Below are 18784 nucleotides of genomic sequence, written 5' to 3'. Positions count from 1 at the left end.
AAAAAAAAAAAAAAAAACTACAGAGAAACTTAATTTTGTTGGTTCAAAACCAACTTTGGATTTGACACCAGATTCATATACCCAGCAAATCTATCTTCCAAGAACATGAGATTGGGGTCGAGGAGATGGAATCGGTATTATATAGTCTTCATTCTAGCACCATGCACCTGTCACAACCCGTGCAGTTCCTCTTTCCTGCCTGGGGTGTCACTCTCTGCTCTGGTGCTTCTAGCACACTCAGCTGATGCAACAAACTGCTGAGATACAGACCAGAGTGTGCCAGGGGCACCAGAGCAGAGCGACACCCCAGGCAGGAAAGAGGAACTGCACGGGGTGTCACAGGTGCAGGGTGCTAGAATGAACAGTATTATAATTGATGTGTTCGGCATCTGTACTGCCTGCTGTTATTCTTCCTTACTGTCCTAAAGGAGCTCTCCTATGCAGGAAAGATGGGGCAGGAGACCAGCCAGAAAACTAGACAATGTATTGACATACTATCTTTTTTTTACACCTTCATATATCTGCAGCTATGGCTACAAAGTGGTGACTTCATCGGTGGAGCTGCGGTTGCCATCTCTGTAGCTTCTCTCTGAGAGTTCCAGGATCTGGTCTCAAAACACGGCAACTTCAAAACAATACAACAGTGGACAGCATGAGCTTAGGTATATACGGGTACAACGGCCCAGCTTTAGGGAGTGCTGAGACGGCTAAGCTACCTCAGTTGATATCTTGTTAAGTGTCTCTTTGGGCCTTATGTCAAAGCTTGCAACGTGAAGCCACGGGCGCGAGTCCGGTCGAGTTTACCTGTAATTTTAAAGCGCCGATAATTTAAAAAGGCAAAACCAGGTATTTCCATTTAAAGTATTTTTGCGCTTTAAAAATACAAGCTAACTCGTCGGAAATTGAGCCGTGTCTGCATCTCACAGGCTACGACATAGGGCTCTGGTTATTGGGTGTGGATCATTAGGGCTACAATAAAAGGTAGACAATGTTTAGGTAGACAATACTATTCAGACAGGCAATTAGGGTCTGAAGGAAGACACTAAAGGTCGACTGGTAAAAAGGTTGACAGGGTCAGTAGGTCGACACAGAAATGGTCAACTTTTTTTTCTTCCTAGCCCTAATCTTCACACTAACCGTCGAGGTAGGTGCCTGACCCTAACCGTCCCTTCTAGTGCCTAATCCTCCCTCCTGGGGCCTAACCCTAACCATAGGGGTCAGTGCCTAACCCTAACCATCGGGGTAGGTGCCTGACCCTAACCGTCCCTTCTAGAGCCTAACCCTCGCTCCTGGTGTCTAACCGTTGGAGTATGTGCCTAACCCTCCGGTAAGTGCCTACCCCTTAAAAAAATAAATAAAAAAGTGTCAACCTAATGACCCTGTCGACCTTCTTACTAGTCGACCTTTAGTGTGTCGACCTTCAGCCCCTGTCTAACTTGTATTGTCTAGCTAAACATTGTCTACCTTTTTATTGTAGACCTAATGACCGGATACCCTGGTCAATATCTACTGTGTCAGTTTTTTTTGCTTTGTTTCCAAAGTGTGATCTGAATTGTATGACCTGTGTTTGATTTGTATTTTATGCATCTATACCTAATCCGTTGCTGTTCTTTCACTGTCTCCAAATCTTATTATTTGGTACTAGGCCCCAGGGACTGTTTAAGCCCACATAGGACATTTGAGTATCTCTCAGGCCCCAAAATTACAAGTAAGGCAAATACATGCTCTCATTTAACAAAGGGATCAACGCCAGGAGGCCAAAGCTGGAGTAGGGGTATTACAGAGGTGGGATGGAGCTTTGCATGTTGCGTAGGGGACAGATCTATACTGTGCTCCTGCGCCAGCGGGAAAAAAAAAATCATTGCAAAGCATTGTACCATCGGATCTCTGCAATGGATGGCAAAACAATCGACCATCGGTAGGAAGCCATCGATGGTTACTCATCAATGGTCCATGACCACCCCTACTATAGAGTGTATTGTCGAGATACAGATCCATAAAGTGCACAGTTCCAGAAGGTATCCAGCCCAAATCTCCAAAACAAATAGTTGTGAAACGGGACGATACACATAAAAAACCATAACAAGATAAAAGCTGGAAAGGACGAAAACACACAAAATAAAAAGCAGCACAAAGTAATTACTAGCAGGGACGCTATAATGGCACATCCTACGACCGAATCACATCCAGAATCTACTTCCCCATCAATTTTTTCAATCTCGCTACCGCAAAAATGCCCGCACGGAAATAAGTATGTGGGTGTACTGGATGGGCGTAAGTGATTGGCTGAATGGGAATGCGGCCATTTTGCAGATAACTTAGGAGGTGCCGGAATAGAGTAGAGCTCAAAAGGAGCCTTTACTAAAAGCAGAAAGAGGGAAGATGTAATGGGAATTGTCTTAGCCGATTACTCTTTAACAGGTCCTGACTGAGGTACCAAAGTGATGCAATGGTCTAAGGGGCGGCCATTTTAGTCATCCTCCTGCCCAGTACAACATCAAGTATACAAACATGATACTTTGCCACTGAACACGTAACAAATATACGTCCATCTCCTTTCCACTGCAGGTGAAACCGGTCACACCGCAACTTCATACAGAGACGGGCTTGTCCATTCACAAGCTGCCATGTTCAATCACTGAATGGGAATTGCTGGACCAGTGGTGGCTAGCAGATTTTCAGTCAGCCTTAATCTTCATGGATAACCACCAGCGATTTAGCAGGAGAGATCCGGTAGGTCAGCAAGGAGGCCCGGCTTTTTCATAGAGCTCCTTCCCGTTTACTTAGACCATACTTCCGTCTATGCATGTCCCACATCTACAGGTAGCGAGTTTAGGTCAAACTAAAAGAAAAAAAACATGGTCCAAGATGGCATGAGGAAACTCTGTCCACTCAGGTACTGGAGCGTGGATGCTCCCGAGTTGGCTTCTTGCACTGTTAGTCTGAATTAAACTTTCTCCTGTACAGCAAGACAATTGTTATCGCCTCGTCCTAGTTGTGCAGGTTGATGTGAGCGAAGACTTGTAAAACTCGCACAAAACAGAACATACGAACGACTTCGCTCAGGTGTAGCTGCCACGCTCAAAACATTGTTTCTCATGCCTGGCATTGGGGCATACAGGAACTGTAGATATACAGGCCCTGCCTCCGGGAGTTGGTTCCTCTCCTTTGTGACTTCACCGCTGACGAGATGTGCGCCAGAACTAAACCAGCTCCCACATTTAGAGCAAGAAAATGGCTTCTCTCCGGTGAATCCGGCGATGTGCGGTGAGGTGCGCGCTACAGCTAAAACATTTCCCGCACTCGGGGCAATTAAACGGCTTCTCGCCCGTGTGGACTCTGCTGTGTATAGTAAGGTGCGTTTTCCGCCTAAAGCTCTTCCCGCACTCGGAGCAAGAAAACGGCTTCTCGTCCGTGTGGATTTTCTGGTGTCTGACGCGGTTGGAGTTGTTGGAAAAATACTTCCCACACACGTTGCAAATGTAAGGCTTCCTGACCGTGTGGGCGTTCTGATGCTTGAGGCAATCGGCTTCGTTGGCGAAACGTTTCCCGCACTCGATGCAGGCGAACTGCTTGGTCCCCGTGTGGGTTTTCAGATGGGCGCTGAGGTAGGTGCTGTTGCTAAAACACATGCCGCAATCTGGACAAGAAAAGATTTTTTTCCCGGTGTGGATCCCCTGGTGCAGAACCAGCATGGAGTCGGATGAAAAACATTCTCCGCATTCGGAGCATATGATGGAGTGCGGCTCGTCGTGGCCGTCGTCTCTGTGGTGATCTATGCGGTTAATGATATAGTTTTGACTCTCCGAGCGGTTGCTCGTTCTGTCTGTGGTGTTAGCTGCTTGGTGAACCGAGGGATACTCTGCCTGCTCGGTGGGTGTATAAATGTCGGTGTCCGAGAGGTCTCCGCCTTCGCTCGAGACCGATTCCTCCTTAATGTGAGCTAGAAACTGCGTAGGATCAGCGGGCGAATAAATGTCGGTGTCTGAGAAGTCTCCTTCTTCCCCGGAGGTGGATTCCTCCTTAAAATAAGTGGATGTGTAGGGTGTGTGATCTGTGGGTGTATAGGTGTCTGTGTCCGAGAGATCTACTTCTTCACACGAGACCGATCCGTCGCTGATATGAGCAGCTGTATCCTCTGCGTGGTCTGTGGGTGCATCAATATCCGGTTCTCTGGGGTCTCCTTCTCTGAGGGAGACTGAATCCTCTTTGATCTGTGTGGTTTCGGATAAACCTGATTAAAAAAAAAAATAATAATAATTTAGAAGTTTGACTTATATTTACCGAACGCAATACTGACCAATATTTAGAGGTTTTATCCTCATAAGTGACAGTGGATGTGCCCCCTCCTAACACCACATCCCAATTATATAGTGCGCCCTCCACCTCTAAACACATCTCGTCACAATTTGTGCACAAATCACAAATGATATGCACCTCACACCCTTCCCATCACCCTTACAACCATATCTCCATCCACAGGTGAACACTCAGCCACCAGTATCCTCCTCCTCTGCTGCTCCATTTCGTGGGGACTCCTCTGCTCTCCCCGTTTCAGCGCCTCACTCCTAACTCTCGTTCTCCTCTCGCTTCCAAAATCAGCTCAGCGGTCTGTCTTCTCAACTAGGTTTCCTGTCGCCTCACTTCTATCTACACGCAATACTTTCCAGCTCACATGAATCTTTCCTGACCTCGGTCTTCCCACCAAGGTGTAAGAAAATGCATAGCGACATATATTCCCTCATACAGCTGGCCTTTTTTTGCGCCATATCGGTAGCAATTACCATACTGTGCACTTTTTCCTCAATTATGCGCCTTCATTTGCTTATAGTGTACTAGTTACTTAGGATTAGTATTTTTGGAGCAAAGGAATTGGTATAAAGTCGCAGTATAGGCATAAGGAAGCATGACCAGGGTCACTAGTATAGGACCCGTCTTCTGCTTTTTTTTTACTAGACTGTTAGTTTTTTAATTTTGTTTCTTAGGTCTGTTATAGTGCTACTATGTACTTTGGATCAGTGTTTTGGTGCGGCTAAGTCACAAGGGATCCAGTCTAAAGATCTACAGTAAAAAGGTAGACAGACAATGTCGAGATAGACACCAGATGTTAGACAGTCAATAGGTCGACATGGATAAAAATGAACGACATGTTCAACAGGTCGCCATGAAAATTGTTGACACAAAAAAAAAAAAAAAAAAAAAATGGTCACCATATGCTTTTCTTTTTTTTTTAGGGTTAGGCACTTACCGTAGGGTTAGGGCTAGGCACCAGAAGGGAGGGTTAGAGTGAAGATTTTTTTATGTCGACCATTTGTAACAGTCGCCCTGCTTACTAGTCGATCTTTTGTCCCTGTCGACATATTGACTGTCTGGTGTCTATCTAGACATTGTCTAGCTTTTTACTGTAGATCTTTCAAGTCACAAAGTCCGTGGGGTGCTCAAAGGGGCTATTTGGTGCGATTTAGAGGATAGGTATGCGTGAAGACATCTGTATCAGTAATATATGTTTAGAACTTCAAGGGGGGGGGGGCTATATATTCAATATATGATTGGAGAATAGATTTTGGATTTGTGCAATACATGGCACTGTAGTACAGGTACAGTATATACTTGGTAATAGGGGTTAACTCCATGCAAAATATATCTGGCAATAGAGTGTTTCTGTGTACGATGGATGAAAATTGCAATATACACCTGGGAATAGGGAGGCGTATAGTTTGCGATAATGGCTATTCGCGGGTGGTCAGTCGCGCTGTTAGGGAACGGGGCTAGGTTGTGTTGTCCAGTACATGCATGCTAATTTTTAAAATTGAATTTTAATAGCTCTACCCGCTTAAAAAAACAAAAACCCTTGCATGCCAGACTCTGACCGCAGAAGCACAGGACTAATATGTGACCATTTTTTTTAGATTACCAAAAATAATTCTGCGCAGATAGTGAATAAGCTACAGTACTGTGCAAAAGTGTTAGGCAGGTGTGGAAAAAACGCCGCAAAGTAAGAATGCTTTCAGTAATAGAAGTGCTATTAGTTTAGTTTTATCAATTAACAAAATGCAAAAGTGAATGAACAGAAAAGAAATTGAAATCAAATCAATATTTGGTGTGACCACCCTCTGCCTTCAAAACAGCATCAATTCTTCTGGGTACACTTGCACACAGGTTTTAAAGGAAAATCGGCAGGGAGGTTGTTCCAAGCATCTTGGAGAACTAACCACAGATCATCTGTGGATGTAGGCTTGCTCACATCCTTCTGTCTCTACATCCCAGACACTGGATGATGTTGAGATCAGGGCTCTGTGGGGGCCATATTATCACTTCCAGGACTCCTTGTTCTTCTTTACGCTGAAGATAGTTCTTAATGACATTGGATGTATGTTTGGGGTCGTTGTCCTGCTGCAGAATAAATTTGGAGCCAATCAGACGCCTCCCTGATGGTTTTGCATGATGGAGAAGTACCTGCCTGTATTTCTCAGCATTGAGGACACCATTAATCCTCACCAAATCCCCAACTCCATCTGCTGGAATGTAGCCCCAAACTTTTAAGGAACCTCCACCATACTTCACTGTTGCCTGCAGACACTCATTGTACCGCTCTCCAGACCTTCGGCGAACAAACTGCCTTCTGCTACAGCCAAATATGTCATATTTTGACTCATCAGTCCAGAGCACCTGCTGCCATTTTCCTGCACCCTAGTTCCTATGTTTTCGTGAATAGTTGAGTCGCTCGGCCTTGTTTCCATCGGCCTTGTTTCCACGTTGAAGGTATGGATTTTTGGCCGCAATTCTTCCATGAAGACCACTTCTGGACAGACTTCTCCGAACAGTAGATGGGTGTACCTGGGTACCACTGGTTTCTGCCAGTTCTGAGCTGATGGCACTGTTGGACATATTCCGATTTCGAAGGGAAGCATGATGTGTCTTTCATCTGATGCACTAAGTTTCCTTGGCCGACCACTGCGTCTATGGTCCTAAACGTTGCCCGTATCTTTGTGCTACTTTAAAAGAGCTAGAACAGCACATCTTGAAACCCCAGTCTGCTTTGAAATCTTTGCCTGGGTGAGACCTTGCTGATGCAGTATAACTACCTTGTATCTTGCTGCTCAGTCTTGTCATGGTGTATGACCTGTGACATGAAACAGTTTTCCACCATCTCACCTTTGTAGCAGAGTTTGGCTGTTCCTCACCCAGTTTTAAGCCTCCTACACAGCTGTTTTTGTTTCCATTAGTGAAGTTGTTTCAACCTACATATAAAAATGATGATCATCATCACCTGTTTGGTTAATCATACACCTGACTATAATTCTACAAAATCCCTGACTGTGCAAGTGTACCTAGAAGAATTGATGCTGTTTTGAAGGCAAAGGTTGGTCACATCAAATATTGATTTGAGTTAGATTTCTCCTTTGTTCATTCACTTTGCACTTTGTTAATTGATAAAAATAAACTATTAACACCTCTATTGTTAAATGCATTCTTACTTTGCATCATTTTTCCACACTTGCCTAAATTTTCTGGTATGCCCCTTCCATGCAAATCCTAAGAAGAGTACGCAGGTGCACGAAACAGCAACAGAACGGACCCTTCTCGAAAAAAACTGTAGAGGGGGACAGAGTAACTGCACAGGGGAGAACTGTGTGCCCCAGTCCATTTCCCAAGGCCTCTGCTAAGCCGAGCTGCCCCCGACCCCTTTAGTCTTCCAAGCAGTGAACTACTAGTCGGAGGTCTGGAGAGTTTTCACGATGGAGTCCAGACAGCAGAAAAGGTCCTGGGCACCCCACCTTTCACACACGCGGCCACATGCTAGGCAAACTGCTTTTGTGGAACTAAGAGGCCCAGCATGCCGCGGCAGGGCACTTTGGGAATTATAGCCCCCCGAGCAGCCGGAGAGCTGCAGGTTACCTAATTTGGCTCCACCACATTCAACACACGTCATATTTCCTAGCTGTGCAGATGTCTGTAATAAAAGGGAGAAACAAGACAACCTTAGTGCTTACAATGCAGATTTACGTAGACTGATCCCTGCACACATTCATTCATACACATCCACACTATTAGCCTAATGTAGGCGATACCCCATTATTTATAGGTGTCATTAGCCCTCTGCTTGACATGTATGGATTGTGTTTGCACATAGTGATATTTAAAACAGGACTGTGATTACCCCTCCTCTTACCCAGTGATGTGAGGGGCCGGTGATTCTCCATCATCACGTCCTTGTACAGACCCCCGTGTTCCTCTATATACTCCCACTCCTCCATGGAGAAATAGACAGTGACATCCTCACACCTTATAGGGACCTGACACACACAATGATACAGTCATCACCCAGACACATCCCCTGGTGTTACTGTATAATGTCCCATTCCCAGCAGTCACCTCTCCAGTCAGCAACTGAATGATCTTGTTGGTGAGTTCCAGGATCTTCTGGTCATTGTGTCTCTCATGTATCAGTGAGTGAGGTGGAGGCACCGTGATGGGGCTCTGGGTCCTGCTCAGTCCTCCTGACCCACGGGAGCAGCTGCCGGGGTTCACAGGCTCGCCAGATTTAGTTATAACTGTACAATCCTGTTCATTGATAACAATATAAATAAATACAACTGCAGAAATAGAGAATAAATAGCAATACAAAGATACACAGAGCTCAAACACATCAAAATAGGGTCGAGGACGAGCAGAAAAGAAACATCATTGGACATTACCATAGAATGTGCATAAGACCACACTTATACAGTGAAATATAAAACAAGTTTATTATGTATATAATCATAGGTCGTAAAAGATGATAAAAAAAATAATCAGGATTTTCTTACGTTAAATCTTTTCTCCGTTTCCATGGGTGGGTACATAAACACCGCACTATGGCAGTGGTCTGAAGAGCCTGGGGACTTTCAAATGAACCCTCCCCCCTCTATAACACAATGGCGGACTCTAAATTCAGGTTTTTTTTATGTTATTAGACCCGCAAAAGGACAAAGTTGGGATAGACTAAAAAAGGAGAGAAACATGTCCAAATAAGAGCAAACTATGATGGGCCAAAGAAACTAGAACTAAAAGGACTAGAGCGTGTTCAGTATTCCCCATGGAATCTGACAAAATGATTTAACCTAACTACAAGAATCTCATATTCCCCTTCATCCCTGGATAGATACTAAAACACAGGGGATGTCCCAAAGCTGCCCCAGAAAGGTTGGTAACACCCCTGGGAGATGCTCAGCACCTTACACCCAGAACCGGCGTCCTTGGATGCAAAGGTCTCAAAATGATGATACTTTATGAATGCCTGCACGCCAGACCATGTGTCCGCTCTCAGATCTAGTATAATGGGCCCCACTGGGGTGACAAGTCTACACGATACTTCTTCCACATTGAGAGGATCTCTATCGGATATTCCCTTGTGTGGTACCTGGCAAACTGTGCCGCCTCAGAAAGTGGACACCATTTTGCCCAGTACTCCTGAAAGCAGAGGATCTTCTCTGTGGGGAAAACCCTCCACTGTCGCACGGTATCGAATAATAATCCCAGAAGGTTCCTTTTCTGGAAAGGAACCAGTTTAGACATGGCCTAAACTGAGGAGCCAACCATGAGATCCCAAAGTTTTCTCAGCCTCCTTCACCTGGGCCTAAGGTAAGGCTGGGGAGGCCACTTTGATCATTAGGTAGGTATCCAAATAAGGAATGATTGTCACTACCTTTGTACTGAGTAGTGATTGTATGGTCACCATCAACTTGGTAAAGACCACAGGAGATATAGGCTTTGAAACATCCAGTAGTATAAAACCACCCCAACCCGGTGACCATAGATCCGTAGGTGATGACACCTACACCCCACATTCTAATAGATTCCCCTATATCCCCCCCATATAAGCGGAGCACAGTGGATCGCGTGACAGGCAGCCCAGAGGGGACCGATCAGTCCCTCCTGAGCAGAAAGCAGCACTCGGAGGGGCTGATAATCATATATAAGCCCGCTCTGAGTGTGCTCGGCGTGATAAGCGATCCAGGGTTGAGAGAGGGGAACTTAAATCCTCCTACAAGCACTTTTGCAGATAAAATGAAAATATAAAAAAAATTGCCTTTCAATTTCGGTCCGTGCCACTTGTGCTACAATAAAATCTTGTAATGACTAACACACAAAACACATACAAGACCCTCACCTCCCCAGTCAGCAGGCAGATGATCTCTAGGGTGATGTTTAATATCCGCTCAGTCATGTGACCCCGGTCCTTGTCCATCCTCCGTGAATAGATGGGTCTCACTTTGACATGTGCTCTGTTAGAGAGACCTCCAAACTTTAAAAACGGGCTTCACCTTACATAGGAACAAACCTAAGTTGGCATTACACCCAAATAATTAACACAATTTTTAATCTATATAATGGGGATAAATATTATAATATATATTTTTTTATTATACAATTTCTATAATATATATATACCCCCACACACACACATACCCAGCCCACCCAAACACCTGGACCTAGAAACATGAACATTGGCGGGTATATTCCTTCCATGATGTAGGTGCCCACTAAGAAGACATTTTTCGAGGTTCAACTACTCCAAAGGGAGTGACTTGCTTGTGACCTGCTGACCTTCTGCCTGTCTTGGAAAGCTGTGGAGTAATAAATCCGTCATTGGGAACTTTTACACCGGTGTATGTGATCCTTGTCACATTTGGTGCACGTACAGGCACCATTTTGCTGGATGCTGCTGCACGGCAAAGAGTCCTGAAACTGGGACTACCCACAGCGACAGCAAGACGCACTACAGGACGCTACTCCCTGCACCGCGATTTGGTGAGACAGAGCCGCACTAACAGCAGCAGGGACGGCCTTTAAATGGCAATTGGTCATACGGAACTTAACTAATGCTGGTGTGTGTGGCTTCGAGGCCAGGAAACACGGTGTTGTGTGTTTATTTATGGCAGTGTGGTCAGTACGGGTGGAGAACACTCAAAGCTAGCTGCTAGCTTTCACTTTGGTTATTGAACTGGCTAATTGAATTATACCTGCTAAAGTTTATCCACAAAGTGGACACACTGTGTAAAATGAAGGAGGTTCTGAGAAGGTTTGCTGTGATGGCTACAGGGCAGCAAACCCTGATACAGAGCAACCCAAATTCAGTTACTGCCTGAAGAATTAGTGGAAATAAGGAAAAATGGATGGGAGCAGGAGGTGCTGCTAAAGCTGACACCATCAGGTGACATCGAAGTCTATTTGTGCACCTTTGAGCGCAAGGCTACTAGGCTAAAGTGGCCACAGGAGCAGTGGGCTGTACGATTTGCTCCCTATCTCACAGGATGCACTGGTCCAACCCCCTATACCCCGCCTCCAAGATACTTCAGATCGTGACAAGCCAAAAGGCCGGAGGGGGAGAAAAGAGAGAAGGAAGACTGGTACACACAAGAATCACACTCTCATGTCGAAGGAGACGGAAAACCGGTGACCAGAAACATAACCCATATGAAGCTAGGTGCCCTGTGGACCCTATGGACTTCGACGAAAGAGTTAACAAAGTTAAGTTTTGCCATAACTCATTTTCTTCTCCAGGGTCTATAGGGCTCCACAGGGAGACCTTGGGGATGTCCCAAAACAGTCATTTAAGGCTGAGGAAGCTCCTGAGCTGAGAGGAGAATCCAGCGCCCAAATGAAGCATCCTGAGAGACAAAAGTTTTGAAGGCATAAAACCTCAGAAATGTATGGACAGAGGACCACGTGGCTGCCTTACAAAGCTGTTCAGCTGAGGCACCACGGCGAGCTGCCCACGAAGGACCCACAGAGCGAGTACAGTGAGCAGTAACAGTAGCCGGTACAGGAAGGCCTGCCTGCGTGTAAGCCTGTGAGATAGTCATGCGAAGCCATCTAGCCAATTTCTGTTTGTTGGTTGGCCATCCCTTCTTGTGAAATCCATAGAGCACAAACAAGGAGTCTGATCTCCGAAGGGAACCGTTACGGCCCACGTATATCCTGAGGGCACGTATCACCTGCTGATAGGTCTGGTTATTGAAAGGCCGGGACTACAATTTCCTCATTAATGTGGAAACTAGTAACTACTTTATGAAGAAAACCAGGGCGAGTCCAAAGCACAGCCCTGTGCTGATGGAATATCAGAAATGGGGAGTGACAGGAGAGCGCCCCTAAATCTGACACACTTCTAGGGGACGCCATAGCCAGAAGAAAAAGAGAGTCATCGCTGTGAGCCACTTGAATTCCACAGAATCCAGGGGTTCAAACAGAGGACACTGGAGGGCACAAAGCACTAATGTCAATTCCCATGGAGCCACTGGAGGGACATAGGGAGGTTGTATACGGAGGACACCCTGGAGGAAGGTGTGGACATACGGAAGTGGAGCAAGTCTACGCTGGAACCAAATGGATAGAGCAGAAACATGCACTTTCAGTGAGGCCAGGCAGAGTCCAAGGTCCAATCCAGCCTGAAGGAAGGCCAGGACTCTGGAAATCCTAAAACACTTGGGGGTCGTAGCTTCTGGTACGACACAATTGTCCAGTCATTGAGGCAGCAGGAACGGAGTGTCAATGGAGAGACTCCGAAGATCTGAGTACCAATGACGTCTGGGCCAAGCTGGAGCCACCAACAGGACAGTGCCTCCGTCTTGTTTGAACTTCCAAAGAATTCGAGGAAGAAGGGAGACTGGAGGGAATAGGTACGCAAACTGGTAGGTCCACTTCACTGATAATGCGTCTACAAAAGGTTGCCTCGGCATCTCTTGTACTGGACCCATACACTGGCAGTTTGTGATCGTGTCGGGAGGCCTTGAGGTCTACCTCTAGAAGACCCCATCTGTTCACTAGGAGTTGAAAAACCTCTTGATGAAGAGACCATTCCCCGGGATGCACGTCATGACGGCTGAGGAAATCTGCTTCCCAATTGAGAACTCCCGGAATGAACATTGAAGATGGCCTGGAGGTGACCCTCGGCTCATGTCAGATTGCGTTACACTTCTGTCATCACTGACCGACTTAGAGTGCCTCCTTGATGGTTGATGCAAGCCACTGTTGTGGCATTGTCGGACTGTACCTGTACAGGTTTTCCGTGAAGTATGTTCTGGGCCAGTACGAGGGCCCTGTAGACCGCTCGAAGTTCCAATATGTTGACTGGCAGGGTTGATTCGACCGATGTCCAGCGACCCAAAAGAGAGCGTGGACTGGTCACTGCACCTCAGCACCGGAGACTGGTGTCCATTGTTAGAAGTACCCAGTGCGGGATCCAAAAGGGACGACCCTTGGTTAGATGAGAAGTCTGTAGCCACCAAGACAGATGCACCTCCGGAAAGAGTACCATTGTCTCAGCTTTGATCCGATGGGACAACCCGTTCTACCTGGAGAGGATTAGCCTTTGCAAAGGCCTGGAGTGGAACTGAGCATACTCCACCCTGACGAATGTGGACACCATGGATCCCAGAATCTGCATTGCTGAATAAATCGACACCCGGCAACTGTGGAGACTTCTGCAGACTCGTAGTTAAAGTGTGGAGATCTTGTCTGATATCAGAAAGATTCTCTAATCCTGAGAATCCAGCAGGGCTCTCAGATGAATCATTCTCTGTGAGGGATTCAGGGAGGGACTTTTTCCAGCTGATTAACCATCCGTGCTTGTGAAGGAAAACAATGGTTAGCCACAGATGGCGGTGAAGCACTTCTGGGTATCCTGCTAAGAGCAGGAGGTCGTCCAGATATGGCAACAGTCGGATACCCTGATCACGCAGGTGGGCCACCATGACAGCTATAATTTTGGTAAACACCCGTGGAGCTGTGGATAGCCCAAAAGCCTGAATTTTAAGTGTTGCTGTAGTATAGCAAACCAGAGATATCGCTGATGTAAGGGCGCTATAGGTACATGTACAGTAGGTATGCGTCCAGAATATCCAGAGATACCATAAAGTCCCCAGGCTCCATAGCGAGGATGATGGATCCTGGACCTGGGTACCCTGAGGAATTTGTTCAGGGATTTGAGGTTGAGGATAGGCCGATGAGACCCATTCGGCTTTTGAACCAGAAAGAGAATAGAATAGTAAATCGGTCCCCCGCTGAGATAGCAGGACTGGCACAATTACCCCTGCTTGCAGAAAGAACTATATGGCTTTCTGGATTTGTAAGGCCTTGCTTGGGTCTGAAGGAGGGCCTGAGTAGAAAAACTGGTGGGGTGGGCATCGAAGAAATGAGAGGGCGTACCCATGAGAGGCCACTTCTGTTACCCAAGCATCTGTGGTGGTTTTACACCAGCACTGGACAAACTGAAGAAGTCGGCCTCCCACTCTGGGATCACCCAGAGGGAGGCCCGTCCAGTCAGGTTGAGGGCTTAACCTCAGATTTTGAAGCAAGGCGTCTGGTGGTCCAGGCCTGCTTGGTCCTGGGCGTGGCGGCCCTAGTGGAAGCTGACTGCCTAGGAAAGGACTGACCTTTAGGTTTTCCTTGAGGACGAAAGGACCTAAAAGATGCAGTCCGGGGCTGTGCAGTAGTAGCTGCTGAAGGCAGTAATGCAGTTTTTGATGCCGCCAACGTGGTTACAATGTTGTCAAGGTCAGGGCCAAACAAGATCTCCCCATTGTAGGTTAACACTTCTAGGCCTTTCTTGGAGTCCTCATCCGCCTTCCATGAGCGTAGCCACAGGGTACGGCGGGCAGACACCGCCGTGGCCGAGACTCTGGAGGTTAGGAGACTGGCATCCAATGTCGCTTCTCCAATATAAAAAACTGGATCTTGTATTTGAGCAACGAAAGACATCTGCTCCCTAGAAGCATCTGAGGGAAAGAGTCTTCAGCCAAGCTCTCTATAGTTTTAGCCACCCATGCAATAGCCATGATCGGACGGGCAACAGCCGCTGAAAGAGTATATTGATTTAAGGCAAGATTCAACCTTTCTATCCGTAGGGTCCTTCAAAGAGTATACTGTAGGGATAGGCAATTAGCGCTTTTAATTAAACGCCTAACATGCGAATCCACCGCAGGGGGAGTCTCCCATTTTGAACAGTGAGCCGCAGGAAATGGATAACAAGAGGTCAGACGTTTTTAGGGCTGAAACCTCTTACCAGGCATCTGCCAGGCTGCCGCCATGTGGGAATTCTGCTGAAGCCACTTTCCGTCGTTTAAACAGAGGGTGCTTAGATTTAGGGGCTGGCTCGTCATCTTCTATGAGTAAGATGGATCTAACAGCTCACACCAAGGCAGGAATATTAATTTAAGACTGACTCTCGTCCTCCCCCAGAAGGGAGTCAGTGTTAGAGGGATCAGCATCTTCTGCCTCCTCAGATGACACCTCAGAATCTGACAGCTGCGTGGACTGTGATGATAACACAGGACGCTTAGAAAGCTTACTGGGTAGGGGCTTCTCGTCATGCAACATAGTTTGAAAGGCTGTAGAGGTAGCCACCAGACTCTGTACTGAGCTAGAGAATACGTCTACCCTTGGAGAGGGCACAGGAGGTACCTGTATCACCTGAACCTGTTGTGGCAACCCCATAGGGGGAATTACAGCCGTTACCGCTAGGCGGTCCGCAATAGTAGCCAGCACCTGAGAAAAGGAAGCCCAGGGGGGCTCTTGTGCAGGAGCTGGGGGGTCTGATGGGCCTGGTGGAGTATAACACTTACTACATAACCCATCTTGTATCAAATCCTCCTCACTTAAGCCTGCAGCACATAACATGCATGATAGCAGTATGGGAGCAGATGCCTATTGTTACTCTTGCCTTTGCTAGACATAGCTGTAGAGTAGTATAGCACACAATATGGCACTGGTTATAATGCAACCACTGGGTATGTAGGATACAAGTAGGAAAGCAATATACTGGTCCTGTCTTATGCTTGGGCAAGCAGCAGGAGCGCACAGCACAAATATGGCACTGTGCAGTAACCAACTGTATGTGACAACTCTCAGCAATACATTAATTGTAGAGATGTGAGGTACTGGGAAAAACCCTGAATACACCTGTATGTTAGGGCAAAGTCAGGAAAAAAAGGGAAAGATATATACTGACAGTATAGAGAAATAAACAGGCAGGCAGCGCTAGCATAAGTCACATACAATGCAGAAATACCATATAACCGCAGAAGGGCACTACAATCAACTACACAGATTCTGTGGTCAGTGACTCAACATCTGGTAGGCTATAGCGCTACATAACCTGACTCCAGGGAGCGGTACCAGACCCTGTGTTTCCCTGAGAGTCTAGAGAAAATGGCCGCCGGAGACCTCTTAGGGGGCGTGGTCGGAGGAGGAGAGCAGTTCAGGGAAGCGAGACCTCAGAGGAATGGTGCCCTGAGCTGAGGGGCCGCTTTAATGGGGAAAGCTGACCTCCCCATGCTGATTTTTTTAATCACCGGGACGCTGGATTCCTGCTCCATATGTACCCTGGTGGTCTAGTGGATCACTGTGGACAAAGCCTGAGTTCACTCTCAGCGCCTCCGGTCTGTCCCGAGACCAGAGGTACAACGGCCAAACCGCGGGTCACCGTGAGCAATGACCCGCCTTACCTGCCCCCTTGTGTCCGGGTTGCAGACTGGGTCCGTCCGTGGGGCCTGCTAGCGAGGACCCCAGGAGGCTCACCAAAATCACCAGCCGATGCTGGCGTTGCGGAGGTGTGACGAAGTGGCAGCGCAGATGTCCTGCGCACAGTCTGCTGCTGCTCGCTCAACAAATAAAGTTCTAAAAGTAAATAAAATCATAAAAATAAAAAGCTATCTGGGGTGCCAAAGCAGCCCACTGCATAATGGTGACCGGACCCCGGCCGGGCACCGACGAAACTGAGGTGACTAACTCAGGGGGCGGGATATAGGGGGTTGGACCAGTGCATCCTGGGAGCTGAAAGCTTTAACTGTGTGGTGCCCGGTCCTCAACCACCACCTACACCCCAAGGTCTCCCTGTAGAGCCCTATGGACCCTGAAGAAGAAATTGGTAAATACCTGGTGCTGCTCTGCAATGATATCACACACAGATATGACGGCTGAGCACCTTCTCCAACCATGTAAAGAGAACTGATAAAAAAAACCAATAAAATAAATAATTATGAGAAGAGCCATGTGCAAGGTATGTACAGACAGCTGTACTGTGTATAATGTGTATTATATGTGACAGGGATATACCCAGCTGTACTGTGTATAATGTGTATTATATGTGACAGGGATACACCCAGCTGTACTGTGTATAATGTGTATTATATGTGAGTGACAGGGATACACCCAGCTGTACTGTGTATAATGTGTATTATATGTGACAGGGATATACCCAGCTGTACTGTGTATAATGTGTATTATATGTGACAGGGATACACCCAGCTGTACTGTGTATAATGTGTATTATATGTGAGTGACAGGGATATACCCAGCTGTACTGTGTATAATGTGTATTATATGTGACAGGGATACACCCAGCTGTACTGTGTATAATGTGTATTATATGTGAGTGACAGGGATATACCCAGCTGTACTGTGTATAATGTGTATTATATGTGACAGGGATATACCCAGCTGTACTGTGTATAATGTGTATTATATGTGACAGGGATACACCCAGCTGTACTGTGTATAATGTGTATTATATGTGAGTGACAGGGATATACCCAGCTGTACTGTGTATAATGTGTATTATATGTGACAGGGATACACCCAGCTGTACTGTGTATAATGTGTATTATATGTGAGTGACAGGGATATACCCAGCTGTACTGTGTATAATGTGTATTATATGTGACAGGGATACACCCAGCTGTACTGTGTATAATGTGTATTATATGTGACAGGGATACACCCAGCTGTACTGTGTATAATGTGTATTATATGTGACAGGGATACACCCAGCTGTACTGTGTATAATGTGTATTATATGTGAGTGACAGGGATACACCCAGCTGTACTGTGTATAATGTGTATTATATGTGACAGGGATATACCCAGCTGTACTGTGTATAATGTGTATTATATGTGACAGGGATACACCCAGCTGTACTGTGTATAATGTGTATTATATGTGAGTGACAGGGATATACCCAGCTGTACTGTGTATAATGTGTATTATATGTGACAGGGATACACCCAGCTGTACTGTGTATAATGTGTATTATATGTGACAGGGATATACCCAGCTGTACTGTGTATAATGTGTATTATATGTGACAGGGATACACCCAGCTGTACTGTGTATAATGTGTATTATATGTGACAGGGATACACCCAGCTGTACTGTGTATAATGTGTATTATATGTGACAGGGATATACCCAGCTGTACTGTGTATAATGTGTATTATATGTGACAGGGATACACCCAGCTGTACTGTGTATAATGTGTATTATATGTGACAGGGATACACCCAGCTGTACTGTGTATAATGTGTATTATATGTGACAGGGATACACCCAGCTGTACTGTGTATAATGTGTATTATATGTGAGTGACAGGGATACACCCAGCTGTACTGTGTATAATGTGTATTATATGTGACAGGGATATACCCAGCTGTACTGTGTATAATGTGTATTATATGTGACAGGGATACACCCAGCTGTACTGTGTATAATGTGTATTATATGTGAGTGACAGGGATATACCCAGCTGTACTGTGTATAATGTGTATTATATGTGACAGGGATACACCCAGCTGTACTGTGTATAATGTGTATTATATGTGACAGGGATATACAGGGATACACCCAGCTGTACTGTGTATAATGTGTATTATATGTGACAGGGATATACCCAGCTGTACTGTGTATAATGTGTATTATATGTGAGTGACAGGGATACACCCAGCTGTACTGTGTGTAATGTGTATT

General features: G+C 46.1%; 1 protein-coding gene across 2 annotated transcripts; it reads right to left on the bottom strand.

Annotated features, from left to right (window-relative positions):
• Positions 1-234: 234 nt before the first annotated feature.
• On the bottom strand, positions 235-16986 carry LOC148506427 (uncharacterized). 2 transcript variants are annotated; one of them, XM_088446770.1, is made up of 5 exons: positions 16918-16986; positions 10154-10268; positions 8377-8565; positions 8174-8297; positions 235-4234 (listed from the first exon to the last, which is right to left on the bottom strand). In XM_088446770.1, the coding sequence occupies exons 1-5, from the start codon at positions 16977-16979 to the stop codon at positions 3222-3224; spliced, it is 1503 nt and encodes a 500-aa protein (XP_088302896.1). In that variant the 5' UTR covers positions 16980-16986; the 3' UTR covers positions 235-3221. The 2 variants fall into 2 exon arrangements, with proteins under 2 accessions (XP_088302896.1, XP_088302897.1); XM_088446771.1 differs by lacking the exon at positions 8174-8297 and adding an exon at positions 7900-7954.
• Between the last annotated feature and the right edge of the window lie 1798 nt (positions 16987-18784).

This window comes from Taudactylus pleione, unplaced genomic scaffold, assembly GCF_031769625.1.
Source record: "Taudactylus pleione unplaced genomic scaffold, aTauple2 ptg000404l, whole genome shotgun sequence".
NCBI lineage: Eukaryota > Metazoa > Chordata > Amphibia > Anura > Myobatrachidae > Taudactylus > Taudactylus pleione.
Note: the sequence above shows the minus strand (reverse complement) of the source record. Positions and strands in the feature narration are given on the sequence as shown.